The sequence below is a fragment of the Salmo salar genome, chromosome 21 (genome assembly GCF_965601325.2).
Source record: "Salmo salar chromosome 21, fSalSal1, whole genome shotgun sequence".
NCBI classification, from domain to species: Eukaryota; Metazoa; Chordata; class Actinopteri; order Salmoniformes; family Salmonidae; genus Salmo; species Salmo salar.
Genome location: NC_138311.1, coordinates 34,293,675 through 34,310,072, shown reverse-complemented (window position 1 = coordinate 34,310,072; position 16,398 = coordinate 34,293,675). Strand labels below are relative to the sequence as shown.

General features: G+C 48.0%; 1 protein-coding gene across 1 annotated transcript in view; it reads right to left on the bottom strand.

Annotated features, from left to right (window-relative positions):
• The window catches only part of LOC106582226 (E3 ubiquitin-protein ligase SH3RF3), a 91,104-nt gene that overhangs the window by 21,016 nt on the left and 53,690 nt on the right, over positions 1 to 16,398 (bottom strand). Inside the window, exons 2-3 of the mRNA XM_014165087.3 lie at positions 15,203 to 15,490; positions 9,498 to 9,593 (exon numbers count right to left, since the gene is read on the bottom strand). Coding sequence (XP_014020562.1) covers positions 9,498 to 9,593; positions 15,203 to 15,490 — 384 coding nt within the window. The remainder of the gene's footprint in view (positions 1 to 9,497; positions 9,594 to 15,202; positions 15,491 to 16,398) is intronic.

Sequence of the window (16,398 nt, the reverse complement as noted above, 5' to 3'; positions counted from 1 at the left end):
GTATAGACTGTATGGGGCAGGACAGAGTGGATCAGTCTCAGTGTGTAAGTATAGACTGTATGGGGCAGGACAGAGTGGATCTGTCTCAGTGTGTGTATAGACTGTAGAGGGCAGGAAATAGTGGATCTATCTCAGTGTGTGAGTATAGACTCTATGGGGCAGGACAGAGTGGATCTGTCTCAGTGTGTGAGTATAGACTGTAGGGGGCAGGACAGAGTGGATCTGTCTCAGTGTGTGAGTATAGACTGTATGGGGCAGGACAGAGTGGATCTGTCTCAGTGTGTGAGTATAGACTGTAGAGGGCAGGACAGAGTGGATCTGTCTCAGTGTGTGAGTATAGACTGTATGGGGCAGGACAGAGTGGATCAGTCTCAGTGTGTAAGTATAGACTGTATGGGGCAGGACAGAGTGGATCTGTCTCAGTGTGTGTATAGACTGTAGAGGGCAGGACAGAGTGGATCTGTCTCAGTGTGTGAGTATAGACTGTATGGGGCAGGACAGAGTGGATCTGTCTCAGTGTGTGAGTATAGACTGTAGAAGGCAGGACAGAGTGGATCTGTCTCAGTGTGTGAGTATAGACTGTATGGGGCAGGACAGAGTGGATCTGTCTCAGTGTGTGAGTATAGACTGTAAAGGGCAGGACAGAGGGGATCTGTCTCAGTGTGTGAGTATAGACTGTATGGGGCAGGACAGAGTGGATCTGTCTCAGTGTGTGAGTATAGACTGTAGAGGGCAGGACAGAGTGGAACTGTCTCAGTGTGTGAGTATAGACTGTAGAGGGCAGGACAGAGTGGATCTGTCTCAGTGTGTGAGTATAGACTGTATGGGGCAGGACAGAGTGGATCTGTCTCAGTGCGTGACTATAGACTGTATGGAGCAGTACAGAGTGGATCTGTCTCAGTGCGTGAGTATAGACTGTATGGGGCAGGACAGAGTGGATCAGTCTCAGTGTGTAAGTATAGACTGTTTGGGGCAGGACAGAGTGGATCTGTCTCAGTGTGTGTATAGACTGTAGAGGGCAGGACAGAGTGGATCTGTCTCAGTGTGTGAGTATAGACTGTATGGGGCAGGACAGAGTGGATCTGTCTCAGTGTGTGAGTATAGACTGTATGGGGCAGGACAGAGTGGATCTGTCTCAGTGTGTGAGTATAGACTGTATGGGGCAGGACAGAGTGGATCTGTCTCAGTGTGTGAGTATAGACTGTAGAAGGCAGGACAGAGTGGATCTGTCTAGTGTGTGAGTATAGACTGTAGAGGGCAGGACAGAGTGGATCTGTCTCAGTGTGTGAGTATAGACTGTATGGGGCAGGACAGAGTGGATCTGTCTCAGTGTGTGAGTATAGACTGTAGGGGGCAGGACAGAGTGGATCTGTCTCAGTGTGTGAGTATAGACTGTATGGGGCAGGACAGAGTGGATCTGTCTCAGTGTGTGAGTACAGACTGTAGGGGGCAGGACAGAGTGGATCTGTCTCAGTGTGTGAGTATAGACTGTATGGGGCAGGACAGAGTGGATCTGTCTCAGTGTGTGAGTATAGACTGTAGGGGGCAGGACAGAGTGGATCTGTCTCAGTGTGTGAGTATAGACTGTATGGGGCAGGACAGTGGATCTGTCTCAGTGTGTGAGTTTAGACTGTATGGGGGCAGGACAGAGTGGATCTGTCTCAGTGTGTGAGTACAGACTGTAGAGGGCAGGACAGAGTGGATCTATGTCAGTGTGTGAGTATAGACTGTATGGGGCAGGACAGAGTGGATCTATGTCAGTGTGTGAGTATAGACTGTAGGGGGCAGGACAGAGTGGATCTGTCTCAGTGTGTGAGTATAGACTGTATAGGGCAGGACAGAGTGGATCTGTCTCAGTGTGTGAGTATAGACTGTAGATGGCAGGACAGAGGGGATCTGTCTCAGTGTGTGAGTATAGACTGTATGGGGCAGGACAGAATGGATCTGTCTCAGTGTGTGAGTATAGACTGTAGAGGGCAGGACAGAGTGGATCTGTCTCAGTGTGTGAGTATAGACTGTATGGGGCAGGACAGAGTGGATCAGTCTCAGTGTGTAAGTATAGACTGTATGGGGCAGGACAGAGTGGATCTGTCTCAGTGTGTGTATAGACTGTAGAGGGCAGGACAGAGTGGATCTGTCTCAGTGTGTGAGTATAGACTGTATGGTGCAGGACAGAGTGGATCTGTCTCAGTGTGTGAGTATAGACTGTAGAAGGCAGGACAGAGTGGATCTGTCTCAGTGTGTGAGTATAGACTGTAGAGGGCAGGACAGAGTGGATCTGTCTCAGTGTGTGAGTATAGACTGTAGAAGGCAGGACAGAGAGGATCTGTCTCAGTGTGTGAGTATAGACTGTAGAAGGCACGACAGAGTGGATCTGTCTAGTGTGTGAGTATTGACTGTAGAGGGCAGGACAGAGTGGATCTGTCTCAGTGTGTGAGTATAGACTGTATGGGGCAGGACAGAGTGGATCTGTCTCAGTGTGTGAGTATAGACTGTATGGGGCAGGACAGAGTGGATCAGTCTCAGTGTGTAAGTATAGACTGTATGGGGCAGGACAGAGTGGATCTGTCTCAGTGTGTGTATAGACTGTAGAGGGCAGGACAGAGTGGATCTGTCTCAGTGTGTGAGTATAGACTGTATGGGGCAGGACAGAGTGGATCTGTCTCAGTGTGTGAGTATAGACTGTAGAAGGCAGGACAGAGTGGATCTGTCTAGTGTGTGAGTATAGACTGTAGAGGGCAGGACAGAGTGGATCTGTCTCAGTGTGTGAGTATAGACTGTATGGGGCAGGACAGAGTGGATCTGTCTCAGTGTGTGAGTATAGACTGTAGGGGGCAGGACAGAGTGGATCTGTCTCAGTGTGTGAGTATAGACTGTATGGGGCAGGACAGAGTGGATCTGTCTCAGTGTGTGAGTATAGACTGTAGAGGGCAGGACAGAGTGGATCTGTCTCAGTGTGTGAGTATAGACTGTATGGGGCAGGACAGAGTGGATCTGTCTCAGTGTGTGAGTATAGACTGTAGAGGGCAGGACAGAGTGGATCTGTCTCAGTGTGTGAGTATAGACTGTAGAGGGCAGGACAGAGTGGATCTGTCTCAGTGTGTGAGTATAGACTGTATGGGGCAGGACAGAGTGGATCTGTCTCAGTGTGTGAGTATAGACTGTAGAGGGCAGGACAGAGTGGATCTGTCTCAGTGTGTGAGTATAGACTGTATGGGGCAGGACAGAGTGGATCAGTCTCAGTGTGTAAGTATAGACTGTATGGGGCAGGACAGAGTGGATCTGTCTCAGTGTGTGTATAGACTGTAGAGGGCAGGACAGAGTGGATCTGTCTCAGTGTGTGAGTATAGACTGTATGGGGCAGGACAGAGTGGATCTGTCTCAGTGTGTGAGTATAGACTGTAGAGGGCAGGACAGAGTGGATCTGTCTCAGTGTGTGAGTATAGACTGTATGGGGCAGGACAGAGTGGATCAGTCTCAGTGTGTAAGTATAGACTGTATGGGGCAGGACAGAGTGGATCTGTCTCAGTGTGTGTATAGACTGTAGAGGGCAGGAAATAGTGGATCTATCTCAGTGTGTGAGTATAGACTCTATGGGGCAGGACAGAGTGGATCTGTCTCAGTGTGTGAGTATAGACTGTAGGGGGCAGGACAGAGTGGATCTGTCTCAGTGTGTGAGTATAGACTGTATGGGGCAGGACAGAGTGGATCTGTCTCAGTGTGTGAGTATAGACTGTAGAGGGCAGGACAGAGTGGATCTGTCTCAGTGTGTGAGTATAGACTGTATGGGGCAGGACAGAGTGGATCAGTCTCAGTGTGTAAGTATAGACTGTATGGGGCAGGACAGAGTGGATCTGTCTCAGTGTGTGTATAGACTGTAGAGGGCAGGAAATAGTGGATCTATCTCAGTGTGTGAGTATAGACTCTATGGGGCAGGACAGAGTGGATCTGTCTCAGTGTGTGAGTATAGACTGTATGGGGCAGGACAGAGTGGATCTGTCTCAGTGTGTGAGTATAGACTGTATGGGGCAGGACAGAGTGGATCTGTCTCAGTGTGTGAGTATAGACTGTAAAGGGCAGGACAGAGGGGATCTGTCTCAGTGTGTGAGTATAGACTGTATGGGGCAGGACAGAGTGGATCTGTCTCAGTGTGTGAGTATAGACTGTAGAGGGCAGGACAGAGTGGAACTGTCTCAGTGTGTGAGTATAGACTGTAGAGGGCAGGACAGAGTGGATCTGTCTCAGTGTGTGAGTATAGACTGTATGGGGCAGGACAGAGTGGATCTGTCTCAGTGCGTGACTATAGACTGTATGGAGCAGTACAGAGTGGATCTGTCTCAGTGCGTGAGTATAGACTGTATGGGGCAGGACAGAGTGGATCAGTCTCAGTGTGTAAGTATAGACTGTTTGGGGCAGGACAGAGTGGATCTGTCTCAGTGTGTGTATAGACTGTAGAGGGCAGGACAGAGTGGATCTGTCTCAGTGTGTGAGTATAGACTGTATGGGGCAGGACAGAGTGGATCTGTCTCAGTGTGTGAGTATAGACTGTATGGGGCAGGACAGAGTGGATCTGTCTCAGTGTGTGAGTATAGACTGTATGGGGCAGGACAGAGTGGATCTGTCTCAGTGTGTGAGTATAGACTGTAGAAGGCAGGACAGAGTGGATCTGTCTAGTGTGTGAGTATAGACTGTAGAGGGCAGGACAGAGTGGATCTGTCTCAGTGTGTGAGTATAGACTGTATGGGGCAGGACAGAGTGGATCTGTCTCAGTGTGTGAGTATAGACTGTAGGGGGCAGGACAGAGTGGATCTGTCTCAGTGTGTGAGTATAGACTGTATGGGGCAGGACAGAGTGGATCTGTCTCAGTGTGTGAGTACAGACTGTAGGGGGCAGGACAGAGTGGATCTGTCTCAGTGTGTGAGTATAGACTGTATGGGGCAGGACAGAGTGGATCTGTCTCAGTGTGTGAGTATAGACTGTAGGGGGCAGGACAGAGTGGATCTGTCTCAGTGTGTGAGTATAGACTGTATGGGGCAGGACAGTGGATCTGTCTCAGTGTGTGAGTTTAGACTGTATGGGGGCAGGACAGAGTGGATCTGTCTCAGTGTGTGAGTACAGACTGTAGAGGGCAGGACAGAGTGGATCTATGTCAGTGTGTGAGTATAGACTGTATGGGGCAGGACAGAGTGGATCTATGTCAGTGTGTGAGTATAGACTGTAGGGGGCAGGACAGAGTGGATCTGTCTCAGTGTGTGAGTATAGACTGTATAGGGCAGGACAGAGTGGATCTGTCTCAGTGTGTGAGTATAGACTGTAGATGGCAGGACAGAGGGGATCTGTCTCAGTGTGTGAGTATAGACTGTATGGGGCAGGACAGAATGGATCTGTCTCAGTGTGTGAGTATAGACTGTAGAGGGCAGGACAGAGTGGATCTGTCTCAGTGTGTGAGTATAGACTGTATGGGGCAGGACAGAGTGGATCAGTCTCAGTGTGTAAGTATAGACTGTATGGGGCAGGACAGAGTGGATCTGTCTCAGTGTGTGTATAGACTGTAGAGGGCAGGACAGAGTGGATCTGTCTCAGTGTGTGAGTATAGACTGTATGGTGCAGGACAGAGTGGATCTGTCTCAGTGTGTGAGTATAGACTGTAGAAGGCAGGACAGAGTGGATCTGTCTCAGTGTGTGAGTATAGACTGTAGAGGGCAGGACAGAGTGGATCTGTCTCAGTGTGTGAGTATAGACTGTAGAAGGCAGGACAGAGTGGATCTGTCTCAGTGTGTGAGTATAGACTGTAGAAGGCACGACAGAGTGGATCTGTCTAGTGTGTGAGTATTGACTGTAGAGGGCAGGACAGAGTGGATCTGTCTCAGTGTGTGAGTATAGACTGTATGGGGCAGGACAGAGTGGATCTGTCTCAGTGTGTGAGTATAGACTGTATGGGGCAGGACAGAGTGGATCTGTCTCAGTGTGTGAGTATAGACTGTAGGGGGCAGGACAGAGTGGATCTGTCTCAGTGTGTGAGTATAGACTGTATGGGGCAGGACAGAGTGGATCTGTCTCAGTGTGTGAGTATAGACTGTAGAGGGCAGGACAGAGTGGATCTGTCTCAGTGTGTGAGTATAGACTGTATGGGGCAGGACAGAGTGGATCTGTCTCAGTGTGTGAGTATAGACTGTAGGGGGCAGGACAGAGTGGATCTGTCTCAGTGTGTGAGTATAGACTGTATGGGGCAGGACAGAGTGGATCTGTCTCAGTGTGTGAGTATAGACTGTAGGGGACAGGACAGAGTGGATCTGTCTCAGTGTGTGAGAATAGACTGTATGGGGCAGGACAGAGTGGATCTGTCTCAGTGTGTGAGTATAGACTGTAGGGGGGCAGGACAGAGTGGATCTGTCTCAGTGTGTGAGTATAGACTGTATGGGGCAGGACAGAGTGGATCTGTCTCAGTGTTTGAGTATAGACTATAGGGGGGCAGGACAGAGTGGATCTGTCTCAGTGTGTGATTATAGACTGTATGGGGCAGGACAGAGTGGATCTGTCTCAGTGTGTGAGTATAGACTGTAGGGGACAGGACAGAGTGGATCTGTCTCAGTGTGTGAGTATAGACTGTATGGGGCAGGACAGAGTGGATCTGTCTCAGTGTGTGAGTATAGACTGTAGGGGGGCAGGACAGAGTGGATCTGTCTCAGTGTGTGAGTATAGACTTTATGGGGCAGGACAGAGTGGATCTGTCTCAGTGTGTGAGTTTAGACTGTATGGGGGCAGGACAGAGTGGATCTGTCTCAGTGTGTGAGTACAGACTGTAGAGTGCAGGACAGAGTGGATCTATCTCAGTGTGTGAGTATAGACTGTATGGGGCAGGACAGAGTGGATCTGTCTCAGTGTGTGAGTAGAGACTGTAGGGGGCAGGACAGAGTGGATCTGTCTCAGTGTGTGAGTATAGACTGTATGGGGCAGGACAGAGTGGATCTGTCTCAGTGTGTGAGTATAGACTGTAGAGGGCAGGACAGAGTGGATCTGTCTCAGTGTGTGAGTATCGACTGTATGGGGCAGGACAGAGTGGATCTGTCTCAGTGTGTGAGTATAGACTGTAGAGGGCAGGACAGAGTGGATCTGTCTCAGTGTGTGAGTATAGACTGTATGGGGAAGGACAGAGTGGATCAGTCTCAGTGTGTAAGTATAGACTGTATGGGGCAGGACAGAGTGGATCTGTCTCAGTGTGTGTATAGACTGTAGAGGGAAGGACAGAGTGGATCTGTCTCAGTGTGTGAGTATAGACTGTAGAGGGCAGAACAGAGTGGATCTGTCTCAGTGTGTGAGTATAGACTGTAGAGGGCAGGACAGAGTGGCTCTGTCTCAGTGTGTGAGTATAGACTGTATGGGGCAGGACAGAGTGGATCTGTCTCAGTGTGTGAGTATAGACTGTATGGGGCAGGACAGAGTGGATCTGTCTCAGTGTGTGAGTATAGATTGTAGAAGGCAGGACAGAGTGGATCTGTCTCAGTGTGTGAGTATAGACTGTATGTGGCAGTACAGAGTGGATCTGTCTCAGTTTGTGAGTATATACTGTATGGGGCAAGACAGAGTGGATCTGTCTCAGTGTGTGAGTATAGACTGTATGGGGCAGGTCAGAGTGGATCTGTCTCAGTGTGTGAGTATAGACTGTATGGGACAGGACAGAGTGGATCTGTCTCAGTGTGTGAGTATAGACTGTATGGGGCAGGACAGAGTGGATCTGTCTCAGTGTGTGAGTATAGACTGTATGGGGCTGGACAGAGTGGATCTGTCTCAGTGTGTGAGTATAGACTGTATGGGGCAGGACAGAGTGGATCTGTCTCAGTGTGTGAGTATAGACTGTATGGGGCAGGACAGAGTGGATCTGTCTCAGTGTGTGAGTATAGACTGTAGAAGGCAGGACAGAGTGGATCTGTCTCAGTGTGTGAGTATAGACTGTAGAAGGCAGGACAGAGTGGATCTGTCTCAGTGTGTGAGTATAGACTGTATGGGGCAGGACAGAGTGGATCTGTCTCAGTGTGTGAGTATAGACTGTATGGGGCAGGACAGAGTGGATCTGTCTCAGTGTGTGAGTATAGACTGTATGGGGCAGGACAGAGTGGATCTGTCTCAGTGTGTGAGTATAGACTGTATGGGGGCAGGACAGAGTGGATCTGTCTCAGTGTGTGAGTATAGACTGTATGGGGCAGGACAGAGTGGATCTGTCTCAGTGTGTGAGTATAGACTGTAGAGGGCAGGACAGAGTGGATCTGTCTCAGTGTGTGAGTATAGACTGTATGGGGCAGGACAGAGTGGATCTGTCTCAGTGTGTGAGTATAGACTGTAGGGGGCAGGACAGAGTGGATCTGTCTCAGTGTGTGAGTATAGACTGTAGATGGCAGGACAGAGTGGATCTGTCTCAGTGTGTGAGTATAGACTGTATGGGGCAGGACAGAGTGGATCTGTCTCAGTGTGTGAGACGTCGCCATCTCCATATTAATAGATATGCTAATCAGAACATATGCTAATGAGCCTGATAGATTGATCCTGCACTGACGGCATCACTCTCAGGGGACGAATGGAGACGCACACACACACTCTTTCTCTATGAAGGTCAAATACACACTCAGACACAGACAGACAGTGAATTCCTCTCCCCATCTCATGCATACGTTTCCACAGTATACACAATACACCTGAATGTGTGACTGTCTCTTTACACTATTCACAAGGGCCTTCACCTTTTCCCACGGCAGAAAAGGTGGGAGAGTTTGTGTGTGTGTGTGTGTGTGTGTGTGTGTCTGTGTGCGTTGTTCTCTGAGGCAGAACCATCCTTCACCCTGTACTTTCTTTCTCTCTGTGATCATCTTTCATCTGAGCAGTCCTGTGCTCACTGTACCATACAGTGTGTGTATTTGTGTGTGTTTGGATGTCAACATTCTAACAGTCTAATGAATACATTTCATATATGCTATTTCGAGGCAATTATGGGGGTAGTTATCAACTGGGCAGGCCAACTTCAACTGTCGGGAGTAGGAGGGGCAGCAGAGGGAAGCCATTCAAAAATGTCCTCCTTCAATTTGTGATATTAAGATTCTAACAACGACAGTGTGTTATAAAGACGTATTTAGGAAAAGTCAAGGATGGAGGGACATGCCATTAAAAATGGAGGAGTAATTAAAAAAGTGAATTTGTTTTATCGTCCACATGACGCTCTAGGCTCTTCTTGTGTTGAAGGTGTGAAGGGTTAACTACGCACAGCCACACCACCATAGGAGACAAGGAGAGAGGAGAGACCTCCTTCCTCCCTCCCCCAACGCTCCACTCGCCTCCAGCTGGGACACCCTCATTATGTCCCCCCCTACTAACCCTAACCTCCCCCCTTCACAACACACATATGCACGCACACATACCCTCCCCTGCCGAGTCAAAGTGATGGAAGACTCTTAATTATTGATGTATCTCTATCTAATAAGACCCCCCGTGTGTGTGTTTGTTGTTACCTCTACATAGAGGATGGGGAAGATCCCGATCTTATCTCCCAGCATGCCCTCTGCCCAGTTGTCATCCACTCGTCTGATCACCGTCAGAACCTCATCCTATTGGACAGACAGTATGGTTTATAAGGACAACAGGAATTAAGCTTATATTCATCTCTCTGTCTCTGTCTCTCTCTCTCTCTCTCTCTCTCTCTCTCTCTCTCTCTCTCTCTCTCTTCTCTCTCTCTCTCTCTCAGGTGGTCTAGAGTTTTGTTGCCTCTTTTTGGTGGTGACATGCTGGTAAAAAATGGGGTAAAACTGATTTCCCTGCATTAAATTCACCATGTGTGAGTCTCTCTTTCTCTCACTCTTTCTCCCTCTCTCCCACACTATCTCCCCTCTCCCTCTCTAACTCGCCCTGTCCCCCTCGTTTTTTCTGCCTCTGCCCCTGACCTAATGATACCGCTGTCTCTACTCATTTCTCATCATTACAGATGGAAAGAAGGAGAGGGAGGGAGAGAGAGAGAGAGGGAGGCAGAAAGAGAAACAGTAAGAGAGGGATAAGGTTTCTCTCTCTCTCCTAGAGATATATTATCTGACCCACTGGCCCTGTTACATGCAGGCTTACATGCTGCTCTCCTTCACTCATTCACTCCCTCTCTGTCTCCCTCTCCGTCTCCCTCTCGTTCTCTCTTCGAATTTAAACCCATCCTTCCATTTAGTAATTTAGCCAGGGAACTGCAGCTGTGATTCTGTGTGTGCGAAAAGGATGTGCATGTCTGTGTCTCTCTGTCCTGACTTGGCCCTCTTTCCCTAGCCCCATCCTGAGAGAGTGTATGAGGCCAGGTGTTGCTGAGGAACACACACACACAGAGAATGAGAGAGAACGAGATATGTTCCATTCGCCAGTGTCCTCACCTAGAGTGTGTAACAGCATGAACAAATGATGAGCTTTGAAGAGGAGAGGAGCAGTGGGAATACAAATCACTGTTTACCACAAACACTGTGCTGGAGAAGGGGGGTTACTCTCCCGCTCTCCCACATAGGAGGAGAAAAACTAGATTCAGATAGAGAGATAGAAAGATAGACAGAGGAAAAGGTAGATTGCTTAGATAAACACAAAACATCCAGTGGGGTATCATAGAGTACGGTTACATGCACACAATATTACCATTACTGTGAATAGTCCGATTAATATAATAATTCAATTTAAATATTTACAAGCTTTGCAAGAAGAACGATTTTCCAAATAATTGTGTTTATATGGACACATCTGAAATCAGGCTACTGATTGGACTTTGATAAATGCAGAAAATCTCATCAAAATAAACGTTCTACCACAGCGACCGTGTTATTTTTGGGAAGCCTATTTGATTCTGAGTTCGAACCTATAACGTTAGTATGTGAAAACGATTTCTAGGATACATACGATCAGTTTTTCTGAACTCACTTCACTAGTGCATAAGAGGGAGGCTGGTACTGCTGGTGCTGACACATGCACAGATCAACTACACCGCTGGAACTCTGATGAAGCTGTTTACATGTACTCATATTTTTGTTTTTAAATGGCCGTTTAAATCGGTGTATTGATACACTACATGACCAAAAGTATGTGGACACCTGCTCGTCAAACATCTCATTCCAGATTCATTGGCATTAATATGGAGTTGGTCCCCCTTTGCTGCTATAACAGCCTCCACTCCACTCTTCTGGGAAGGGTTTCCACTAGATGTTGGAACATTGCTGCAGGGACTTGCTTCCATTCAGCCACAACAGCATTAGCCTGTTGGGGATAGGGGGCAGTATTTGCACGGCCGGATAAAAAAACGTACCCGATTTAATCTGGTTACTACTCCTGCCCAGTAACTAGAATATGCATATAATAGTTTGATTTGGATAGAAAAGACCCTAAAGTTTCTAAAACTGTTTGAATGGTGTCTGTGAGTATAACAGAACTCATATGGCAGTCAAAACCCTGAGACAAATCCTGACAGGAAACTGAAATCTGATGTGTGGATATCACTTCAAACATTTGCCATTGAAACACACAGGGGCTTGTGAATCATTTAGCCTCCGGCTTCCACTAGATGTCCCCAGTCTTTACAAAGTGGTTTGAGTCTCCTACTATCAAAATTGACTGAAAGAGAGGATGTTTATCTTGGTCACAGGGGATGGGCCATTCCAATTGTGACGTCGGCGCCCATGGGTACTCTCCCTTTTCGAAACGTTTTGAAAGACAATGCAACCGTCCCAATGGAATATTATTGAAGTCCTGGTTGAAAAAGCCCCTAAAGATTTATGTTATACAACGTTTGACATGTTTGAACGAACTTAAATATATTTTTTTTGCTCATTCCTGATGACAAGTCAGACGCACACGGTACATTTTCACTAGCCTTCGGAGCGCGCTAACACTATTGGGACATAAATTATTAACTTTTTTGAACAAAACTACATTTGTTATGGACCTGGGATTCCTAGAAGTGCCTTCTGATAAAGATAATCAAAGGTAAGGGATTATTTACAATAGTATTTTTGATGGTTGATCGTTCCAAGATGGCTCCAACATTTATAGCCTAGACTTTTTTTCTGGGCATACCACGTCGTTTATTGCAAAGTGTGATTTCCCAGTAAAGTTATTTTTAAATCTGGCAAATAGATGGCATTCAAGAAATGTTAATCTATAAGTCTTTGAATGACAATATTACATTTTAACAATGTTTTCGAAAAGTAATTTTGTAAATTGTAGCGCTAATTCATCGGAAGCATTTGAGGGAAAAGATTTTCTGAACGTCATGCGCCGATGTAAAATGCTGTTTTTATATATAAATATGAACTTTATCGAACAAAAAATGCATGTGTTGTGTAACATGATGTCCTAGGAGTGTCATCTGATGAAGGTTGTCAAAGGTTAGTGCTGCATTTAGCTGTGTTTTGGGTATTTGTGATGCATGCTAGTTGCTTTGAAAATGGCTGTGTGATTATTTCTGGCTGGGTACTCTGCTGACATAATCTAATGTTTTGCTTTTGCTGTAAAGCCTTTTTGAAATCGGACAACGTGGTTCGATTCAGGAGAGGTGTATCTATAAAACAGTGTAAAATAGTCATATGTTTGAGAAATTGAAGTTATAGCATTTATGAGGTTTTGCATTTAGCGCGACGCGATTCCACTGGCTGCGTCCCACTGGCCCAGACAGGTTAGAGAGGTCGGTCACTCATGTTGGGCTACGAAGCCTGGCTTGCAGTCGGCGTTCAAATTCATCCCAAAGGTTTTCGATGAGGCTCTGTGCAGGCCATTCAAGTTCTTCCACACCGATATTCGGAAATCCATTTCTGCATGGACCTCGCTTTGTGCACAGGGGCGTTGTCATGCTGAAACAGGAAAGGGGCCTTCCCCAAACTGTTACCACAAAGTTTGAAGCACAGAATCGTCTAGAATGTCAATGTATGCTGCCTAGCCCGAACCATGAAAAACAGCCCTTCCTCCTCCACCAAACTTTACAGTTGGCACTATGCATTGGGTAAGGTAGCGTTCCCTCCTGGCATCCGCCAAATCCAGATTAGTCCGTCAGACTGCCAGATGGTGAAGCTAAGGACCCTGGGACTAAACACCTCCCTCTGCAACTGGATCCTGGACTTCCTGAGGGGGCGCCCCCAGGTGGTAAAGGTAGGTAACAACACATCCGCCACGCTGATCCTCAACACAGGGGCCCCTCAGGGGTGCGTGATCAGTCCCCTCCTATACTCCCTGTTCACTCATGACTGCACGGCCAAGCACGACTCCAACACCATCATTAAGTTTCCCGATGACACAACAGTAGGCCTGATCACCAACAATGACGAGACAGCCAATAGGGAGGAGGTCAGAGACCTGGCCGTGTGGTGCCAGGACAACAACCTCTCCCTCAACGCGATCAAGACAAAGGAGATGATTGTGGACTACAGGAAAAGGAGGACTGAGCACGCCCCACTTCTCATCGATGGGGCTGAAGTGGAGCAGGTTGAGAGCTTCAAGTTCCTTGGTGTCCACATCACCAACAAACTAACATGGTCCAAGCACACCAAGACAGTCGTGAAGAGGGCATGACAAAACCTATTCCCCCTCAGGAGACTGAAAAGATTTGGCATGGGTCCTCAGATCCTCAAAAGGTTCTACAGCTGCACCATCGAGAGCATCCTGACTGGTTGCATCACTTCCCGGTATGGCAACTTCTCGGCATCCGACCGCAAGGCACTACAGAGGGTAGTCTGTACGACCCAGTATATCACTGGGGCCAAGCTTCCTGCCACCCAGGACTTCTATACCAGGTGGGGTCAGAGGAAGGCCCTAAAAATTATCAAAGACTCCAGCCACCCTAGTCATAGACTGTTCTCTCTGCTACCGCACGGCCAGCGGTACCAGAGCACCAAGTCTAGGTCCAAGAGGCTTCTAAACAGCTTCTACCCCCAAGCCATAAGACTCCTGAACATCTAGTCAAATGGCTACCTAGACTATTTGCATTGCCTCCCCCCCCCCCCCCCCTTTATGCCGCTGCTACTCTCTGTTATTATCTATGCATAGTCACTTTAATAACTCTATCTACATGTACATATTTCCTCAATTACCTCGGCTAACCTGTGCCCCCGCACATTGACACATTGAAGAGTAAATCATCACTCCAGAGAACGTGTTTCTACTGCTCAAGAGTCCAATGGCGACGAGCTTTACACCACTCCAGCCGACACTTAGCATTGCGCATGGTGATCTTAGGCTTGTGTGCGGCTGCTCGGTCATGAAAACCCATTTCATGAAGCTGCCGACAAACACTTGATGTGCTGACGTTGCTTCCAGAGGCAGTTTGGAGCTCGGTAGTGAGAGTTGCAACCGGGGACAGATATTTTTCCGAACTATGCGCTTCAGCACTCGGCGGTCATGTTCTGTTAGCTTGTGTGGCCTACCACTTCTCGGCTGAGTCGTTGTTGCTCCTAGACTTTTACACTTCACAATAACAGCACTTACAGTTGACCGGGGGTGCTCTAGCAGGGCAGAAATTTGACAAACTGATTTGTTGGAAAGGCCATTCTACTGCCAATGTTTGTCTATGGCGATTGCATGGCTGTGTGCTCAATTTTATACACCTGTCAGTGTAACCGATGTGAAATGACTAGCTAGTTAGCAGGGTGCGTGCTAACAGTGTTTCAATCGGTGACGTCACTCGCTCTGAGACCTTGAAGTAGTTCTTCCCCTTGCCCTGCAAGAGCCACAGCTTTTGTGGAGTGATGGGTAACGATGCTTCGTGGGAGGCAGTTGTTGATGTGTGCAGAGGGTCCCTGGTTCAAGCCCAGGTTGGGGCAAGGAGAGGGACGGAAGCTATACTGTTACATCAGCAATGGGTGTGGCTGAAATAGCCGAATCCACTAATTTGAAGGGGTGTCCATATACTTTTGTATATATATTTATATTCCGGACTCGGACAATACTCGTTCTGATATGTCTTCATTTCTGTGTGTATTGTTTTGTTTTGTTAGGTATTACTGTACTGTTGGAGATAGAAACATTTTCATGCACCTGCATTTTGATGCACCTGCAATAACATCTGCAAAATATGCGTACGTGACCAATAAAATTACATTTTATTTGATCAGTGTCCATGTAAACGTATTCATAGATACACACACAGTGGATTACAGCGAGTCAGCGTGTGTTTGTGTGTGTAGGTTTGTGTGTGCGTGCATGTGTGTGTGTGTACCTTCGAGAAGGCCAGACAGTCTTTGTCCTGATCTTTGTCTTTGACCTCAAAGTCGTACAAGGCCTTTCCTGTGGGCGGAGTTTGGCTCAGCGGCTGTAACAACGCGATGTAACTAGCTGGCAGGAAACCATGACAACTGTTCAGCTCCCCATGATACCAGTTGTCGTCAACTTTACGTCGCAGGATGATGATGTCCCCTTTGGCGAACTGCAGGTCTCCAGGTTCCTTCCCCTCGTAGGAATAGAGAGCCTTCCCACAGGGCAGGGTTAGGGTTAGATTAGGTAAACTCTGGAGGAGAGAGAGGAGATAAGTTAGACCTTCCCACAGGGCAGGGTTAGGGTTAGATTAGGTAAACTCTGGAGGAGAGAGAGGAGATAAGTTAGACCTTCCCACAGGGCAGGGTTAGGTTTAGATTAGGTAAACTCTGGAGGAGAGAGAGGAGATAAGTTAGACCTTCCCACAGGGCAGGGTTAGGTTTAGATTAGGTAAACTCTGGAGGAGAGAGAGGAGATAAGTTAGACCTTCCCACAGGGCAGGGTTAGGGTTAGATTAGGTAAACTCTGGAGGAGAGAGAGGAGATAAGTTAGACCTTCCCACAGGGCAGAGAGGGTAAACTCTGGAGGAGAGAGAGGAGACACGTTAGACCTTCCCACAGGGCAGGGAGGGTAAACTCTGGAGGAGAGAGAGGAGATACGTTAGACCTTCCCACAGGGCAGGGAGGGTAAACTCTGGAGGAGAGAGAGGAGACGCGTTAGACCTTCCCACAGGGCAGGGAGGGTAAACTCTGGAGGAGAGAGAGGAGACACGTTAGACCTTCCCACAGGGCAGGGAGGGTAAACTCTGGAGGAGAGAGAGGAGACACGTTAGACCTTCCCACAGGGCAGGGAGGGTAAACTCTGGAGGAGAGAGAGGAGATGCGTTAGACCTTCCCACAGGGCAGGGAGGGTAAACTCTGGAGGAGAGAGAGGAGACGCGTTAGACCTTCCCACAGGGCAGGGAGGGTAAACTCTGGAGGAGAGAGAGGAGACACGTTAGACCTTCCCACAGGGCAGGGAGGGTAAACTCTGGAGGAGAGAGAGGAGACACGTTAGACCTTCCCACAGGGCAGGGAGGGTAAACTCTGGAGGAGAGAGAGGAGATACGTTAGACCTTCCCACAGGGCAGGGAGGGTAAACTCTGGAGGAGAGAGAGGAGAC